We start from the raw sequence: 19889 nt of genomic DNA on the forward strand, positions 1-19889 counted from the left end.
AAACTTAGGTTCTCAAAACCCTCACTGGGCCAACCCTTCCCATAGTTGACCTTCTCACCTTATGTAGCTGAAACAAAGCATCCTGGGCTCTACCCACACCCTGGGTGCCATAGAAGTCAGCTTTGACCAGTGCTCCAACAATATCTAAACCCTTTGGCCCTCTTCAACCTGTTTTGATTCCAACAGCTCACATCTGACTGCCTCTCTGTGAGAACTCCTTCCTCAGTCTGTCTGACTCTGTAACTGCTTTGGGCCACCTTCACATGTAGATACCCTCCTCACTCTGCTTGAGTTCTGGCACCCTGCTCTGAGCCACCTAGTTCCTTGGCTCAATCTCCTGCACCACCAGAACAGACCTTGCTCTACTTTACCTAATGGCTTTAGAACCGAATTGTCCTTGGTTGCATTAAAAATGCATAAAAGTATGCATTACTGTCATAATAAAAAATTTAAAAAAAGAACTAAATTATCTGGAGGGAAGGGAAGGAGAGAGAAGGGAAAGGAAAGGAGAAAGGTGATGGGGAGAAGAAGAGGAAAATAAGAACTCATAGATGTATTTTTCAATAAAGCAAAAGTAAGTATACTATTTTCCAAAGACTGTGAATAGAACTACTAGCATGAAATTTTCTGCTGGGAACAAGCAGGACGGCCTTCTGGTTTGATTATGGGGTCTGTATGGCTTTCCAGATGTTTCAAGATTATTACACAACATTAGTTAGTCTACGAGAGAATAGCACAGCTTCCTGTCATACTTGCAGACTGAACTGGGTTGGATAGTTCTTGTACTATAGCTATCTACAAGCTGCCTTTCCACTCTCACTTCAGAACAAAAGGTAGTATACTTTATTTAGCCAATATAAATGTAAGGTAATAATAGTTTCTGTATATAGAGTGAGTTTCCCAGGTGGCTCAGTGGTAAAGATTCTGAAGGTTTGATACCTGAGTTAGGAAGATCCCCTGGAGAAGGAAATGGCAACCCGCTCTAGTATTCTTGCCTGGCAAATCCCATGGACAGAGGAGCCTAGTGGGCTACAGTCCATGGGGTTGCAAAGAGTTTGATACAGCTTAGCAACTAAAAAACAACATATTTAGAGTAGCAGTTTTTCTAACCTGTAATTTTGTATTTGGGCATATGATTTTCCCTTTTGCAAACCTTTTATATATTGGGGAAGTTCAGACAAAAGGGAGGTGACATGTTCAATGTTTCTAGATTTTATTTTTCTACAATTTTATTTAAGCAGTATATTTTAATGAGATTACTTTGCACAGTAGATCATAAGCTTGACCTAATATAATGGAGATGATTATACCTGTGCTATAATATGCACATATGATAATTGTACATAATATGATATATCCACTCTAATAAATTATAATTATATCATTTATGTATAATATAATTATATATAATGGAAATTATACCATAATTATAATAAAATATTATGAATTTATAGGGATATATTTTCAATAATTTTTACAATCTAAAATTGGTCTTTCAGATATATTGGTACTCCAGTGTTGCAGAGCAATGTTCTTTTTATGATTAGCCATTAGCTGTCACTTCTTGGAGCAATTCCAAATGAAATGATTACAGACTTCCATTTAAATCAGTCCTTTTGGAGGAGAGGAATGTGATACTTTTCTCAAGTGGTAGTTGACATTAGGTGTTTAATCAGCCAAAGAAACACCCTTCACCTCATATTACACATAGGAAAGACTAAGCTTTTGGTATTCATCAATAATGCTCTATCTATATAGTCTTGTGTTATGATTCAGAACTGTATGTCCACAATTTAAAAAAAAAGAACAAAATGAAACAAATTGAAAACTACAAAAAAAGTTATTTGGGCAAGTTGTAATAAGAACCTTTGTATACCAGCCTTAAGGAGATAAGAGGGACACTGTCTTTTAGCACATCAGAGACAGAATTTTGTTTTCCTACTTAACACATGTCTCTAGATATAACTCTGTCTGTAGACTGAATACTTTCTGGCCTCATCTGAGTTGGTTAGTTGGATTGATTATAAAATTGTATAAAATTACCATTAAATAGAATATTGAGTAAATCGATACTTATGTGCCTGACAGTAAAGTTTCCACCACAGTCTGATTTCTTACATCATGCCTATCTTGCCATTTTTTCTTTTCTGCTTCTTCAGTTTGGTTCAGTTGCTCAGTCGTATCCAACTCTTTGTGACCCCAGGGACTGTAGCATGCCAGGCTTCCCTGTCCATCACCAACTCCTGGGGCTTGCTTAAACTCATGTCCATCGAGTTGGTGATTTTCTGTTAAAGTCATCTTCAATTTACAGGGAAAAATTGTTACAATATTATTGCATAACTAATATTTATTGAATACCCTTGTTCATGGTGTGTGTAAAGCAAAACTGAGTTGTTGATGCTAATTATATAATCTGTAGTAACCTGTTTTTTTAACGTTCAAAATTTAACACTGTCTCCAAGCTTAACTATACTGATTGTCTATTGCTACCTCTATGGAGAAGTGTCTTTGCCTCCCTTTGATTTATATCAGCTAGGAAGATATGGTTTCTGAAGCCCAAACTCTCATTCTGTTTGAGTTTTTGCTGATGGGAGAGAAATTCAATAACTTCTGCTTAGTAGTGTACAGTTGAGATTAAAGTATTCTGGGTAACAGGCCTTGGAAAGTTTTTGAGTTTCTTTGGTTTGATTTTCCTTCCATCTGGTGATCTGTAGAATTTCCTAAATGATATTTTAGTCATGCGTTTATAATAAGATATGCTTGTTTTAGCATTGATATCATTCAATTAACCCCTGTATTCCAGTAGGCATATTACTGAGCACGTTGTAGCAAAAAGGCTGTGGCTTTTGTGTCAAATCTGGATTCCAATCCTAGTCTGGCTGCTGCACAGCCCTGTGACTTTGAGTAAGTCTCAGTTTCTCCATCTTTAAAATAGGTGGATTAATAATAATGCCTCATAATATGATGGCAAAGACTAAGTGAAGTAAGGAAGGAATGATGCTAAAGCTGAAACTCCAGTACTGGGGCCACCTCATGCGAAGAGTTGACTCATTGGAAAAGACTCTGATGCTGGGAGGGATGTGGGGGCAGGAGGAGAAGGGGATGACAGAGGATGAGATGGCTGGATGGCATCACTGACTCGATGGACGTGAATCTGGGTGAACTCTGGGAGTTGGTGATGGACAGGGAGGCCTGGCGTGCTGCGATTCATGGGGTCGCAAAGAGTCGGACACTACTGAGCGACTGAACTGAACTGACTGAAGTGAAATAAATGATGCTTTAAAGTGTGGCTGCCTAACATATGGTGGAGAAGCAGCAAAGGCTAATTTCTTCCTTTCCTCCTTCAATACACAAAATCAGTCCTTTATCATAGACTGGAAGATATATGGCAGCGCGGAGAGAATGTGGAATTTATTTAAAAATATGTAGTTTAAAATTAAGCGCATGAAGGTTATAGTTATCTTTCTGAGCTTTGTAAGTTTACATGGTAAACCTACATTAAAAAGTTAAAAAGGATGCAAAACATTCCTTTATCTTGGATGATGGATGTGAAATTGAAGTTTAATTATCTTTTAGATATAGAATAAGACACACCTGGTGGTGATTTGGGAGTTAAGTATGTCCGCGTTGCTGCTGCGAATACAGAATGTCTTCTGTCTCTAAGGCTCCTCACATCTTCCTAGCTCATGTCTTGCCTACCCTGGGTTCAGCGACCAGTGAGATTCAGCAAGACAACTGGGTAGTCAACAGGATAGGACACCCAGCAGGTAGGGGAGCCTGAGGCTCCACAGAAGCAGCGTCTGCATGTGCTCGAGCAAGAAATGCATGATGTTGATGAACCCAGCACCCTAGACAGTGAGATAATAAAGGATGCTGATGTAGGCTGTGACCCTGAAGATACAGACCCGTGATGTGGGCTGTGACTGCCACAAAAATCCTCTCTTTGAAGTGGTGGGTCTAGTGCCTGTGGGGGGTTTTGCAGGTCCTTACTGAGAGAAGTAGAGGGACTATAAAGAAAGCTGAGCCCTGAAGAATTGATGCTTTTGAACTGTGGTGCTGGAGAAGACTCTTGAGAGTCCCTTGGACAGGAAGGAGATCAAACCAGTCCATCCTAAGGGAAATCAGTTCTGAGTATTCATTGGAAGGACTGATGCTGAAGCTGAAACTCCAATATTTTGGCCACCTGATGTGAAGAACTGACTCATTGGAAAAGACCCTGATGCTGGGAAAGATTGAAGGCAGGAGGAGAAGGGGACGACAGAGGATGAGATGGTTGGATGGCATCACTGACATGATGGACATGACTTTGAATAAGCTCTGGGAGTTGGTGATGGACAGGGAAGCCTGGTGTGCTGTAGTCCATGGGGTCCCAAGGAGTCAGACATGACTGAGTGACTGAACTGAGCCGACTGAAGAGGGATGGCATGTGAGATGTGATTTTGAAAGTGTGAAGACCGTGAAGGGAGCCTGATGTGGCAGGGGCCCCATCCAGGTTGCTGCTGCTGCTAAGTCACTTCAGTAGTGTCTGACTCTGTGTGACCCCATAGATGGCCGCCCCCCAGGCTCCCCCATCCCTGGGATTCTCCAGGCAAGAACACTGGAGTGGGTTGCCATTTCCTTCTCCAGTGCATGAAAGTGAAAAGTGAAAGGGAAGCCTCTCAGTTGCATCAGACTCTTCGCGACCCCATGGACTGCAGCCCACCAGGCTCCTCTGTCCATGGGATTTTCCAGGCAAGAGTACTGGAGTGGGGTGCCATCGCCATCCAGGTTACACAGATGCAGTGTTTGCTGATTTGTGACTGTAAAGGCTGTGTTGTATGATGTATATTTGGAATAGTATCTTGTAAAGGCTGTGTCCTATGAGAACAGTGTACTGTAAAGGCTGTGTCCTCTACTGCTCTTGCGCAGAGGGTCAGCGTTGGTGGCCAAAGGAATATTGTGGAAGATGCTCATGTTGACCATGAGGTGAGAGACCCCAAAGGAGTGGAATGTAGGGAGAGAGCAATTGGCAGATGGCGGTACTCAAGGCCTCTCGCCCTGCTCCACTCGTGCCCCACGGCCGGGCTCATTTGTGGCACTGCGCATGCGCACCGTGATGTGGGTCTATATAAGGACCCCCGGAAACGCTCTTGGCAAGTCAGGGTCAAGGTGATTCTGTGTTACATTGAGTTGCATAGTCGTCATTCCTGCTGTGTCAGCCATTAGAAAGTAAAGATGTCCGTCTTGCTGCTGTGAATAAAGAATGTCTGCAGTTCCTAGTGCTCTGCACGTCTTCTTTCAGCTTCCCCACTGTGCCTACCGGAGAAGGCAATGGCACCCCACTCCAGTACTCTTGCCTGGAAAATCCCATGGACAGAGGAGCCTGGAAGGCTGCAGTCCATGGGGTCGCTGAGGGTCGGACACGACTGAGCGACTTCACTTCCACTTTTTACTTTCATGCATTAGAGAAGGAAATGGCAACCCACTCCAGTGTTCTTGCCTGGAGAATCCCTGGGACGGGGGAGCCTGGTGGGCTGCCGTCTGGGGAGTCGCACAGAGTCGAACACGACCGAAGTGACTTAGCAGTAGCAGTAGCACTGTGCCTACCCTGGGTTCAGTGAACAGTGAGATATGGCAAGACACCGGTGCTATACAATATGTCCTCAGTTATCTTTTTTATACATAGTATCAATAGTGTGTGTGTTAATCTCAATCTCCCAATTCCTTCCCTACCCACTTTCCCCCTTGGTATCCATATATTTGTTCTCTGCATCTTGAGTCTCTCTACTTTGCAGACAATACCTTCTACACCTTTTTTTGAGATTCCACACATATGCAATAATATATATTTGTTTTTCTGACTTACTTCATTCTATGTGGCACTCTGTAGGTCCATCCATGTCTCTACAAATGACTCAGTTTCGTTCCTTTTTATGGCTGAGTAATACTCAAGTTTTTAGGTGGAAAACACTGAGGCTTAAAAAATTTAAATGTCCCGCCACAGGTTACATATTCAGATAAATAGCAGAGTCAGGGCCTGACTTCAGCGCTCCTGTGTAACTTCTAGATTGCCGTACCGCTTCACTTATGCACAACTGATATGCCTCTCCCATCACATTCTGCGCTTACTTTGTTCCTCTTTGAGTCTTTTTCCTCTGCATATTTCTTAAAATGTTCCTGGATATTTCTCAATGCTATACTCATCCCTAATATCTCCTAGTCACCTTGCAGTCTTCTAAAACTTTATCTTTTGATACAATTTCAAGCCTGTGGATAAGTTGCAAGAGTAGTACAGGGAGCTCCTGTGTCTTTACTCAGAGTCACTAATTGTTTACATTTTGTCTTATTCAGTTTGTCATTCTTTACCTATGTGTGTCTCTCATTCTTTCTATATTTATATGCATAATACTTATATGTGCATATTTTTAATGAACCATTTGAGAATGATTTGAGGACCTCACTAAATAATTCAATGTATATTTCCTAAAAATGCGAGTGTTTTCTTAAATAATGCAGTTATCAAAATCAGGAAATCTAACATTATACAATACTGTTGTCTAATGCACAGTCCATATTCAGTTTCAGCAGTGGTCATCAGAATGTTTTTTATAGCTGTTTCCCTAGTCTAGTATCTAGCCAGGATCACACATTATACTTACTTGTCATGCCTTTTTAGTCCCCTTTATTTTTTATCTTACTTTTTAAACATTTTTATTGGAGTATAATTGATTTACAATGTTTTGACTTTCTGCTATACAGCAAAGTGAATCAGTTATGCATATACATATATCTACTCTTCAGATTCTTTTCCCATATAGGTCATTACAGAGTACTGAGCAGAGTTCCCTGTGTTATACAGTAAGTTCTTATTAGTTATGTATTTTATATATAGCAGTGTTATGCATGCATGTGTGTGTGCTCAGTCACTCAGTTGGGTCTGACTCTTTTGTGACCCCTGGGTCTGTCGCTCACTAGTCTCCTTTGGTGAGGAAATCTTGATGAGATTTCCCAGGCCAGAATGCAGGAGTGAGTTGCCATTTCCTCTTCTAGGGGATCTGCCCAATTTAGGGATTGAACCTGTGTCTTCTGCATCAGCAGGCAGATTCTTTGCTACTGTACCACCAGGGAAGCCCATATAGTATGTTTGTCGCCTTTAATCTGCAATTTCTTTAGCAGAATATTTTTGAAGATTACAGGTCAGATGTTTTGTAGACTGTCCTACGATTCTGTTTCATCTGACATTTTCTAATGATTGGATTCATTTGTGACACAAATGATGCTATATCGATCTTGATGGTTGATAATAAGAGGCCCCCAGGACCAGTTTGTTCTAATTTGTGGGGAGACAACTTGAGACTATGCAATGTTGTGTTCCTTGCCAAATTTTTACATACCAGTTGTAGCATCCATTCTTAATTTTCTAATTCCATAATTTCTTCCATATTTATTAGCTGGAATTCTCCTATAAGGAAGAGATTTCCCTTCTCCATTTAATCACTCTTTTTTTTTTTTTTTTAGGATGAACTCATATATTCTTATTTTCTTCAATAGGTTATAATCTATTACTATTAATTAATTTTAAATGAATTTTTGTTGGAGTATAGTTGCTTTATGATGTGTTAGTTTCTGCTGTACATCAAAGTGAATTAACTACATATACCCTTCATTTTGGGATTTTCTTTATATTTTATTACAATTAATTTATTTTAATGGTCAAATTGTTCCATATTTGGTTCGTAGGAGCCTCTTTAAAATGGCTTTCATGTCTTTTTTGACCCTTTCCCATGATTTTTCGGGCTTCCTGGGTAGCTCAGCTGGTAAAGGACCTGCCTGCAATGCAGGAGATCCCGGTTCGATTCCTGAGTCAGGAAGTTCCCCTGGAGAAGGGGATAGACTACTCACTCTGTTATCTTGGGCTTCCCCGGTGGCTCAGACGGTGAAGAATTCACCCGCAATGTGGGGGACTTGGATTCAATCCCTGGGTTGAGAAGATCCCCTGGAGGAGGGCATGGCAACCCCCTCCAGTATTCTTGCCTGGAGAATTCCCATGGGCAGTGGAGCCTGGTGGGTTACAGTCCATGGGATTGCACAGAGTCAGACATGACTGAGCAACTAAGCACAGTACAGGATTTTTCAGCACTTTCTTACTTTCTGGTGAAACAGAAAGTCCCAGGTTCAGCCTTATAGTTTCCCTGCTCTAGCCCTAGAGTGAACCTTCATCCAAAAACCCTGGTTCCTTTCTGCAGAACAAAGTATTTTGAAACCAACGTTCCCTCTCTCATCCCTTTTTTCCTTCCTCCCTCCTTTCTATTCTTGCTCTTTTCCGTTCTCTGCCTCCCCTCTCTCCCTGCCTCCCTCTTTCCTACTTTCCTTCCTTCCAGTGTTTTGTCCAGGCATAGAAGAAGCCCAGTCATATCAGAACATTGTGGAAATGTGTTTGAGTCTTTAGTATGCAAGCATTTCCTGATTCTCTGGTCTTGCTTTTTCAGTATATATCGGCTTTGATCATGCATTCATATTAGTCCATGGACTCTGGGTTTCATGCTCATCCCTGCTAAGTGTGGGCTCTTTTGTCCCCTAACTTGGTACTTGATTGGTACCTATCATTGGTGTTGCTTTCACTCTTTTTTCTTGGCTCCAAAATGTAACTTACATTTTCTTTTCATCCACATTTAACTTTAGCCAACTCCTCATTTTCATACTTATTCTTCTGATCCCAGGCAATATCCTTAAAGAATCTTGACTGGCTGCCAACCTAAGATAGGACACTTACTTTGCTGATAAAACCTTTATTAGAAATTCTGTTACTGTCCCTCCATGTCTAGTAGTTGGGCTCAAATGGACCAAGGCAATGATGAGTTTTTACTTTGCAAAAGCATGGTATCTGGATGCAACATAAGGATATTGGATGTGAGCATTTATCTGGCACCCCAGATAGAACCAAATGTTGAAGAAAGGTTAGTGAAACACCAAGGTTGCACTTTGTAACATCTTTAAATATAGCAAAGTCAACTGTGTTACACTTTTTGGCTGAATTCATGATCAGGTGTAAGTATGGAAAATCCTGCAGAGAAAAGAGATGCTGGAAACATATTTAAAACATATGTTTTAAAAGAAGGCACAGTTTACAGAGATAACCATCTCCTTATTGAAGCTGTATGTGAGAATCCTCAGCTGATTTCAGTGAATTCTTGGGATTAAACAGCTTTGGTGAGTTATAACCATATCTTCTAATCACAAAAAACCAAATGAGCCAATAATAATGAGCTCCAAAGAGGTTTCTGATTGGCAGGCTGGAGTGGTGACTGTAATTCTTCCCTTGAATACTACGTCTAGGATCATGAAAGCTAAGGTTGGAAAGCAAAAAAGAGTCTCCCCAGTCACTTTTATTTCAGCCTTAAACATCTTGCATTCTGGTTATTTTGTTTTACTGTGGTTCAGTAGGTAATTGCAGAGCAATTTGTGAGTCCTACAAGGAAAATAATCTTGTCATATAAGTCATATTTTCTTAATTCAGGTTGTGAAAAGGAAATCCATTTCTCCATCATTTACCATATTTATAGTTTGTCTAGTGAATTTGGACCTTAAAAAAAGTCAAATCTCCTTCAAATGAAACAAGATTCACCACTTCTGAGGATATTAAAAGTAAGTTCCTTAGATGCTGGGAGGCATATCTCGGGATCTCGAAGGATCATTTGATGAAACTGCACCATCACTGAAATCAGTATGTCATGTCAGATTGTCTCTGCCTGGGAAAAGATAAAATCTTTTGAGTATATGGGTTTTTAAGGGTGTGCTTAAAAAGACAGTCCTATTTACTTTGGATTCCCTTAATGATGCTGTTTGACAATTGAAGACCCGGCTGTGCCAGAATCATCTTTTCAAAGGCCAGATCTCATCATTATGGAATGTAGATTAAAACAAAAGCAGGAGATTGGGCTGAATAGAGACCAACTCAGCTACCATTTAGAAGTTGATTTTACTTCCTGGTTTTAATGCATCCTAAAGGCAGAGTACTAAAATATAGTTACTTTTGAGTTTCTAGCTAATTGAATCTGAATCCATTAGTCAATAATGTTCACTAAGTAGTTATTATTACTTTTCAATCAACAGAAGCCAATTTGCTTCTCTTGCTGGGATTTTTCCCGACCCCTCACTCTGAGAAAGAGAATTGTAATAACTCAGTGAGGGATGAAGCCTTGGGTTCTAATCACAGAGGTGCTGTTTCTTAAGTCCAGTGTTACTGGTGAATCAGAAACCACTGACATCACTTGGGAACTTGTTAGAACTGGAGATACAAGTTCCATTCCTGACTTTAATCATAATTTGCATTTTAACAAAATCTCTAGGTGATTGAGATTCATGTGTATGTCAGAGATGGAGAAACACTCATTTGTAAATTTGACAGTAATTTATAGACTACTTAAAAAATAACTGTGAGGTTAATATGGGTATGCCATCAAGAATTGGAGGATTTTATTTAGAATGTATCCTTAGAGGTGGCAAAATCTTTTTCATTTGAGAGAGGACAGTGTAAAATAAAAACTGCTAGCAGTTGTAATCAAGTAGTCAAGTCACATAGAAACATAATCCAAATAATGTGCAGGTTTTCTACAGTCCTGAGTGTGAAAAGATTTGACTTTATTCACTGATTTTTCTTCTCTTTGAGCTTTAAATAGAGAGGTAATGCAAATAAGCTAAAATTAGTAAGCCTTCATTGTGTGTTAGTGCAAAAAATGATGCTAAATAGTAGAGACTATATGGCTGGGCTGGTTCTGACATTGTCTTCATTCCTAAAGACTTTCATTACTGAAAAATTACTTATTGAATTGAAATGTTGAATTGAGAATAGATGGGTGAACAAGTACTTCTAATATAAGGTAGAATAAAAAATAACTATTAAATAGATTTGAGCAATATTTTGTGGGAATGTGGGGAAAGAAGTGGCATTGTCTACCTTCCCCACCCTCCACAATTCCCAACACAAATATTTTTCTTTTTCTTTTTAAACAGGATAAAAGCATACACATTTATTTAAGTTTTATATGATGTGGAAGTCTTCATTAGGAAGTGAAAACCCACAGAAGCTGTTAGAGCTGGGTGTTTAATGCTGGATTTCATGAGTGGACAGTTAAGGAGGAAATGTAATAGGTTAAGGAGTTAAGAGGTCATTGTAGCAAACTAGGAAAGACTTATCAAAAAGGCCTGTCTGTTAGGTTCCTCCCTGGCATCCCTTTGTCTTCAGAGACAAATATTTTTCTTTATGGTGATTGCTGTTTGGGTGTTCTCACTCTCACATGTCCTACTCAATTGAACTCACTTTTAGTAAAAAAAATTTCTATTCTGATGGCATTTCATGTTTAGATCTCTTACTTCTAATTATAAAGGCATAGTACTTGGATGGGGTATCGAAGAGAGGTACCCAGAGAGAGGATTTTAATGTTTAGGAAAGGGGTTCTGGGCCTTGGGAAGAGTCAGGAAGTGGTGTTGGTAGTTGTGGTGGTGGGGATACAAGAGGGTGTCAAAAAGAGATGCCTGGAAATGACACACTGATATATACCAGGTGTTCAAAAAAATAATACTGTTCAGAAGTAAAATTTGACAGTTGCAGAATTAGCTTCCAGTTTAAGTAATCTGTGACTTAAAATGCCTTTCTTCCTCTCTAGTAGTTGCTTAGACAGGGAGTATAAATAGACAAAAGAGTGAAATAGACTGAACACTTCATCAGGTTTAGGGTAATAAGTTAATTAAGTATAATATCATATGTGAAATGAATCGCCAGTCCAGGTTCAATGCAGGATACAGGATGCTTGGGGCTGGTGCACTGGGATGAGCCAGAGGGATGGTATGGGGAGGGAGGAGGGAGGGGGGTTCAGGATGGGGAACACGTGTGCACCCGTGGCGGATTCATGTTGATGTGTGGCAAGACCAACACAATATTGTAAAGTAATTAGCCTCCAATTAAAATAAATAAATTTATATTAAAAAAAGAAAAGAAACCACCACCAACAAAAAGATTTTCAAATTAGGTATTGAAATACTGTCCATCGGGTTTTCCTAAATGTGAGCAAGTTACTGGTGTCCATTGTGTGTCAAGGTGTACCATGTTTGTATGAATCTTTTAACATTCATATGATACATCTTCTTCTATTTCCGGAAAATTTATACACCTAATATTTCAAAACTTGGCAACTTGGAAATGCTGCTTATGAAACAGCGTTTATATCCTTAGAATTGATGTAAAGAAAAAGAATCTCAAAATTTGACTACCTGCAAAAATTGTTTTACTCATTATGTCATTATTCTTTAGAAAATATGTCTCTGCAGAAATCTTTATAGAAATTCTTTGTCTCTTTTTAATTAATACTTGAAACTAGGTAATGTAAACATATCTTGTTTGGGGGATTTTATATTTTAAAAATTCCTTATTCCACTCATTTTTGTCAACTCAATACCCTACCAACCCTTACAATGCTCAAAAATATGGAAAGGATTCATATGATTTTATATCTGTATGACTTTTACCTTCTGCTCTTACACATGTTACATGCATGACTTCACAGCCTCTTTATTGCTAGTGGCAGAATAAATTTGTAGTTGTGCATGAAATTTGAGGGTAACTTTTTAGAAGAAATCAATATTTATGAAATACTCAATTTTTCTTCAATATGTAAAGTATAATATTTATACATGTAAAAGAGTATATCTTATTTATATATATTATATATAGCATGGTAATAAAATAAACATTTCTGAAATAAGCCCCCAGCTCTGAAACTGAAATACCTGTATGTTCCTCCTTTATCCCATTTTCCTCCCCATTCCTTGCACTGTTGTAATTACAACTTTTCATGTGCTTCTTTGCTCTGATCTATTTTTTTTCACATATATTTGTATGAATGCCTGAAAATATATAGCTTAGTTTTGCATGTTTTTGAACTTTAAAAAAATATTTTTGTACTGAGACTTGCTTTTTTTCATTCAACATTATGTTTCTAAGTTTTGTTCATGTTATTTCGTGATACTATAGTTCATTCATTTTGGCTGTTACATAAATTCCATTTTGAGAACATACCATATTTATCCACTTTTTTGATGGAGATTTTTTGCTAATTTTTTGCTCCTATAATCTGTGCTGCTCTGAACATTTTAGTTTGTGTCCTGAGGCATATGTGTAAGAGTTTATCTATAATATATACTGAGTAGAAGAAATGCTGGATTACAGAGAAAAAAGGGTGAGTTTTACAAGACAAGATTGTTTTCTAAAGTGGTCATGGCAATTCAGACTCATCAGAAATAAATGTTACCATTCATTCATAGATTTTTTTTCCCTTTTTTAATTGAAATATAGTTGACATGTGCTGTGCTGAGTCACTTCAGTCATGTCCAACTCTTTGCGACCCTATGAACTGTAGCCCACCAGTCTCCTCCGTCCATGGGAGTCTCGAGGCAAGAATACTGGAGTGGGGTGCCGTGCTCTCCTGCAGGGGATCTTCCAGATCCAGAGATCAAACCTGCATCTCTTACGTCTCCTGCACTGGCTGGCAGGCTCTTTACCCCTAGTGCCACCTGGGGAGCCCGCAGTTGACATATAATATTATATGTTACAGGTATTCAAGGTAGTGATTCATAATTTTTAAAGATTATACTCATTTATAATTATATTATATTTATAATATATTGTCTATATTACAAGTGGTGTACAATGTATCCTTGTAGCTTAATCCCCTACTCATATATTGTCCCTCTCCTCTTCCTGTTCCCCACTGCTAAGTACTAGTTTGTTCTCTATATCTGAGAGTGAATAAACTTACCTAAGGAGGTAAAACATCTGTACTTGGAAAACTATAGGATACTGTTGAAAGAAATTGGAGGCGACACATACAGATGGAAGGACACACTGTGTTCTTGGGTTGGAAGAATTAACCTTGTTAAATTGGCCATACTACCCAAGACAATGTACAAATGTAATGCAATCCCTATCAAAATACCAATGACATTTTTCACTAAACTTGAAGAAATAATTTTAAAATTTGTATGGAAACACACACACACACACACAAAAATTATAGCCAAAATAATCATAAACAATAATAGAGCTGGAGGAATTATTATCCCTGACTTCAAGATATACTAAACTACAGTAATAGCCAATATTATTGGTGTAGGTGGTATTTGGTTATGATCTTAGTTTGTATTTATGATCACAAATGAGATTGAGCATCGTTTCCCTTATCAGATTTATCAGTGATACATGTTTGCTGTGAAATGTCCTGTTTATATTTTCCCACCCATTTTTTTTTTTCTTTTGGTTTGTATGTCTCTTCCTTTTCGGTTTTTACACACCCAGATACCGTCCCTTTGCCTGTATGATATGAAGATAACTTCTCTCAATTGCATCTTGTCTTTTTCACTTTCTTTATGGAGGTGTAATTGGTTCATAATAAACTGCACATATGTGAAGCAATGATTTAATGTTTTGATATACGCATACACTCCTTTATAAACTCTCCCACTCACCCTTTCCTGTCAAACCTCACAGTCCTATTCCCAGGCAACTACAGAATTGTTTTGTCAATATAGATTAGTTTGCATTTTCTAGAATTTTATATAACTGGTATTATAAAAGACATTTATTTTTATCTGACTTCTTTTACTTGGCATTATTTTGAAATTCATCCATGTTGTGTATATCAATAGTTTGCTTTTGTTTTTTTTTTTTTATTGATGAGTAGTCTTCCATTGTATGGGTATACTACAGTTTGTTTATTCATTGATCTATTGATGGACATTTGGATTGCTTTCAAATTTGACTTTTTACATGAATGTATATTTCCTTCTCCTTAGATAAGTATCTAGAACAGTGATGGCTGGATTATGTAGTAGCTATATGTTTAACTTTTAAAGAAATTACCGAACATCTTCAAACTGGTTGTACTGTTTTCCGAACTCACCCATCAGTGATTGAGAGTTCTGGTTCTTTAGGATCACTGTCAGTTCTTAGGATGATCAGTTTTTAAAGTTTTAACCGGTTTAATAAATATAGTGGAAATGTAGTAGTATCTCATTGTGGTTTTAAATTTTTCTTTCTCTAATGATTAATGATTGTGAATATCTTTTCATGTGCTTATCTGCTACCTCTTACTTTCTTGGTGAAGTGCCTGGTCAAATCTTTTACCCATTTTTCTATTGGATTCTTTGGCTTCTTTTTGTTTTGAGAGTTCTTTATGTATTCTAGATACAAACCTAAAAAATAAAAAAGACGTGATTTGCAAAGGAATGTGGTCCCCCCTTAATAGTTTTCTTTCAAGATTTTTAAGTCGTTCTTCTGTCATCCAGCCTCCATTGTTGCTACTGAGATTAATCTTTTCTGTGTGACTGGGTTTAAGATCTCTGCTTTGTCTTTGGTGTTCTGCTTATCCTGCTATGTCTAGGCCGAGGCATTGTTGTCAGTGGCTCAGTTGTGTCCGACTCTTTGCGACCGCATTGGCTGCAGCATGCCAGGCTTCCCTGTCCTTTACCATCTCCCGGAGCTTGCTCAAACTCATGTGCATTGAGGCAGTGATGCCATCCAGCCATCTTGTCCTCTGTTGTCCCCTTCTCCTTTAGCCTTCCATCTTTCCCAGCATCAGGTTCTTTTCTAATGAGTTGGCTCTTTGCATCAGGTTGCCAGAATAGCTCTTATTTATTCTTTTATTTTTATAAACTGTTACTTTCAGGACCTGAGAATTCATATTTTTATAAATTATAATAATTTGATATCCATAGCCCTTTAAATGTCATTTGTTATTTATTTTTTCCCTGAAGATATCAATTAGAAAAGTAATGGACCTTCTTATCTATTCTCTGTATATTCTAATATTTCTGTCACATTTTCCATTCTGTTTTCTCTTGTGTCGCATTCTGGGTAATTTCTTTGGGTATATTTTCCAGTTCTGCATTGTTTAGCCTGCTGTTTAACCCAATCCATTGAATATTTTAAAAATAATGACATATTTTCTTTCATTCATTCATTCATGCCATATAGATTCTTAGACATTTATTTTATACTTTGGGTATAATCCAATCCTATGTTACATATATATTTACTCAAATTGCTCCAATTTTGGCCATGCTTGGCTGCTCTTTCATGTAACTTTTGTGTTTTTTTGACCTGCCCCATTGTAGCAAAATTTTAAAAATTTGGGTTGAGGAGCTTATTCTCAAGATACTCCATGCTCTTCTTGTTATATTTTCTGCCCCTATACTAGGATCAACCATTTCCCCCCAAATCTCTGGTTTCCTTTATTGAAATCAAGATCTGGTTCCTGTGTGTGCTAGTTGCTGTTGGAGTGCTCTTGCTGCTAGGCCCTCTCAATCTAGAAAAATATGGCAGCTAGGAAATATTAATATACATATTTGATTTATATTTCTATTCATATTTTGTTTATTTCTATCCTTCTCTCTGTCCTTCCCTTCTTTCCTTCCAAACTTTTGAATTCATATAGATATTTGCAATTCTAACAATACCAACTGTCCTTATTCATTACCCTCTGCCATTTGTTGGAGAATGCTATATAGAGGCTGAAGTCATTATTGTAGACCCTTTCATCAGACAGGGTAAGGGAATATGTGTTTTTATAGTCGGACGTGACTGAGTGACTGAATATAACAAAGACTAACCTGTATATATGTATAAGTATTTCTATATGTATTCATTCCTATTTCTGTTAAGCTGAAAATGAGTTTGTAATGATGTCTTTAATCCAAAATCATATGACTCATTGTACAATGCCTTACCCACCCACTTTTTTGTTTGTAACGTCATACTCCAACAGTGAGAAACCTGGTTCCTACCATCTACCATCCATTTACTTAATTGTTCAATTCCAATTTATACATACAGTGACTTCAACATTGTTGACTTGTACTCCACAAGAAACAAATTTTACCAACTAGAGTGTAGACTAGGATGCTTTTGTATAAGTTTCTTTGTCTTTGGTTTTATAGTCTCTACTCATATTCAAATCATCACCTTTTTCTCCTACTGCCTTCAGTGACGTTATTTCATTCATCTGTGATATAGTTAGATTCTTTTGTCATAGTCTACTTTTCATCTTGGGATTCCCTGGCCTCCATTTAAAAATGATTTTTAAAACCATACATTATAGTTTATTCTTTGTGCTATAAAATTCTTTGGATTTTGACAGATGCTTCCTGTTAGGTACCAACCGATATAGTATCATTACAGAATATTTTCATCACTCTGTGCTTTACCTATTCAACCCTCCTCCTATCTCCTAGAACTTCTGGAAGTCACTGATAGTTTTATTGTCTCTTGAGTTGTTTGTTTGTTTGTTTTCCAAAAATTATATAAATGGAATCCTCTAATATGGAGGCTAGCTACTTGCCTGGCTTTTTTAAACTTAGCAATATACATTTAAGACTCATCCATGTTTTTACATAGTTTGATGACTCATTCCTTCTTATTGTTAAATAGTATTCTATGTATTGCAGTTTGTTTATCCATTCACTAATTGAAGGACATCTTGATTACTTCTAATTTTTGCAATTCTAAAGTTGCTATAAGAATTCTCATACAGATAAAAATGCAACTTTTAGGATTTCTTCTATTTTTGTTGTTTTTCTTTGCATACATATTTATGTTATTCTTTTTTATTAATTAATGTATTTATTTTTGGCTGCACTGCATCTTCGTTGCTATGCACAGGCTTTTTCTAGTTGCAGCAAATGGTTGCAGTGGTTTCTTTTAATTAGCAAAATCTTCCATATACTCATGCATGAAGAAGCTATCTGTGAGGTCATACATGATACGTTGACTTTTCTCTTGCATTTTCTTTACAGATATTCAAGAATTTTATGAGGTAACATTGCTAAATTCTCAAAAAAGTTGTGAGCAGAAAATAGAAGAAGCCAATCAAGTTGCAAAGAAATGGGAGAAGACATCCCTTCTTGCTTCATGCCATGACAACCTTCAAAAGTCTGCAGAGGTACATTATTGACAGTTTTGAAAGTTACTAAATATGTACTTATACCAGTAAATACCAAAATTATTTATACCAGTAAAGAAGTAGTAGTTATTAGTAGTGGTAATTTTAGTAGTAGTAATGATTATTAACAAACATTATCAAACAATAATAATAGAAACTTGGTTACATACTATACTGCCAGTATTATATACCAACATTACATACCATAATGTGCATAATATTTGCATAAGAAAATTCAGATTCTGCCAAAAGATAAAACCAGGCAGAGGAAGAACATGGTTCTTCATGTTGTATAAATGAGTTCTGTCATGAATATTGTCATTGTTTGAGCTGATTCAAGTATCAGGCATTCTGGAATTTCAGAACGTGTGCTGATACAATGCAGGAAGGAGATGGAGAGCAAGGTTGGAGAGTATGGTCTAAAACTGTGATCTCTGTAGTAGAGTCATGTATCCTGGGGCAAATAAAATTATTCATTGGGATATAGGAACAAAATAATAGAACTCTCATTTATATTGCTTTTTATTACATTCTTTACAATCTTTTATATTTAGATAATTTATAACATATTAACAGTCATACATGTACATGTAAGAATAAATATAAAGCTATTAGAATTGTATATGCTCAAATGGTTTTTTGTGGATGGGATTATGGAATCAAAAGTTTGAAGCTACTGTTGGGCTTAGCAGTTACCAAAGAGTAAGGCAAGTTGAAGCATGTCTCGTTTTCATAGCCTAGGGTCAATATGGTGGCAGAAACTGATCAATGATGTTTTTAAGTGGTAGTTGGTACTTTGCAGGCAGGTAGTGTGTGTTACACACACACACACACACACACACAGTCAAAATTGGGGTTGTGGAGCTGATTTGGAAACTACATTGAATCCTAGTGCTAATCAATAGCACTTTGATTGCTGAGTCTTTGAATTGTTAAGTGTGAGACCTGTGATACACTTTCCAGCCTGCTCAGAACTGGTTTGGAAATTGGGTAAGACTGAGGCTAATGATCAACTTAATTCCTTGAAGAATAAGTTAAAGTGACAGTAATGTGTCAGTGCATTAGATACCTACTATGTGAAGTTTATCAAGTACTTAAAAACATTAAAACATTTTAATTTCAATACCTAGAAGCAATTTGACTTCTTATTCTCTTTTTCTGTACAAATATATGTACGGAAAACTAGGACAACAGCTTGTAGGGTGTGTTGCTGCTAAGTCACTTCAGTTGTTTCCGACTCTGCGATCCCATGGACAGCAGCCTACCAGGCTCCCCCGTCCCTGGAATTCTCCAGGCAAGAACACTGGGGTGGGTTGCCATTTTGACTTTTAAATTGAATGCTATACTAATAGTATTTATCCTTATAACATCAATAAGTATTTTTGAAAAATTTTAATGACTATACAATATTCTACCATTTGGAACTTACTTAAGCAGTTTTACATTAAAAATTGAGGCTATCTTCAGTTTTGTGCTATGAGTAATGTGTAATGGCTATCTGTGTATATAAACCCTTGTGTTTTTTCCAGTTATTTCATTAGGGGTGATTTTTGTAAATGAAACTATTCAGGCCAAGGATATTGATGTTTTTAAGGTTCTTGTTACAAATTGTCAAAGTGCTCTGCAGAGTTCTATCAGCAATGTTAGAAAAGACAAATTTACCTATATTCTTGTAGCATTAGTTATTTAAAATATTTTGTCAAATTAAAAGATAAAATTTGTCACTTGATGCTTTATGTTGTAATTATATATTATTGAGACTGACCTGTATTTTCTTATGGTTATTGGCTTATATTTATTTTGTGATTTATTCACGCTTTTTGTCCATTTTTCCAAGTGATGCTAGAATTATTATGGTTTTCTAAGAGCGTTTTATTTATGAAATATGTCATCTTGCAGTATTTCTAGTTTGTTGATTAC

At 37.2% G+C, this 19889-nt stretch overlaps 1 protein-coding gene across 10 annotated transcripts in view; it reads left to right on the forward strand.

The window, feature by feature from the left end:
* Positions 1-19889, forward strand: part of DLG2 (discs large MAGUK scaffold protein 2) — a 2364981-nt gene that overhangs the window by 323508 nt on the left and 2021584 nt on the right. For all 10 annotated transcript variants that reach the window (XM_018042817.1, XM_018042821.1, XM_018042823.1 and 7 more), the window contains one exon: positions 17824-17969. In XM_018042817.1, the coding sequence (XP_017898306.1) occupies positions 17824-17969 (146 nt within the window). The remainder of the gene's footprint in view (positions 1-17823; positions 17970-19889) is intronic.

This window comes from Capra hircus, chromosome 29 (genome assembly GCF_001704415.2).
Source record: "Capra hircus breed San Clemente chromosome 29, ASM170441v1, whole genome shotgun sequence".
Lineage (NCBI taxonomy): Eukaryota > Metazoa > Chordata > Mammalia > Artiodactyla > Bovidae > Capra > Capra hircus.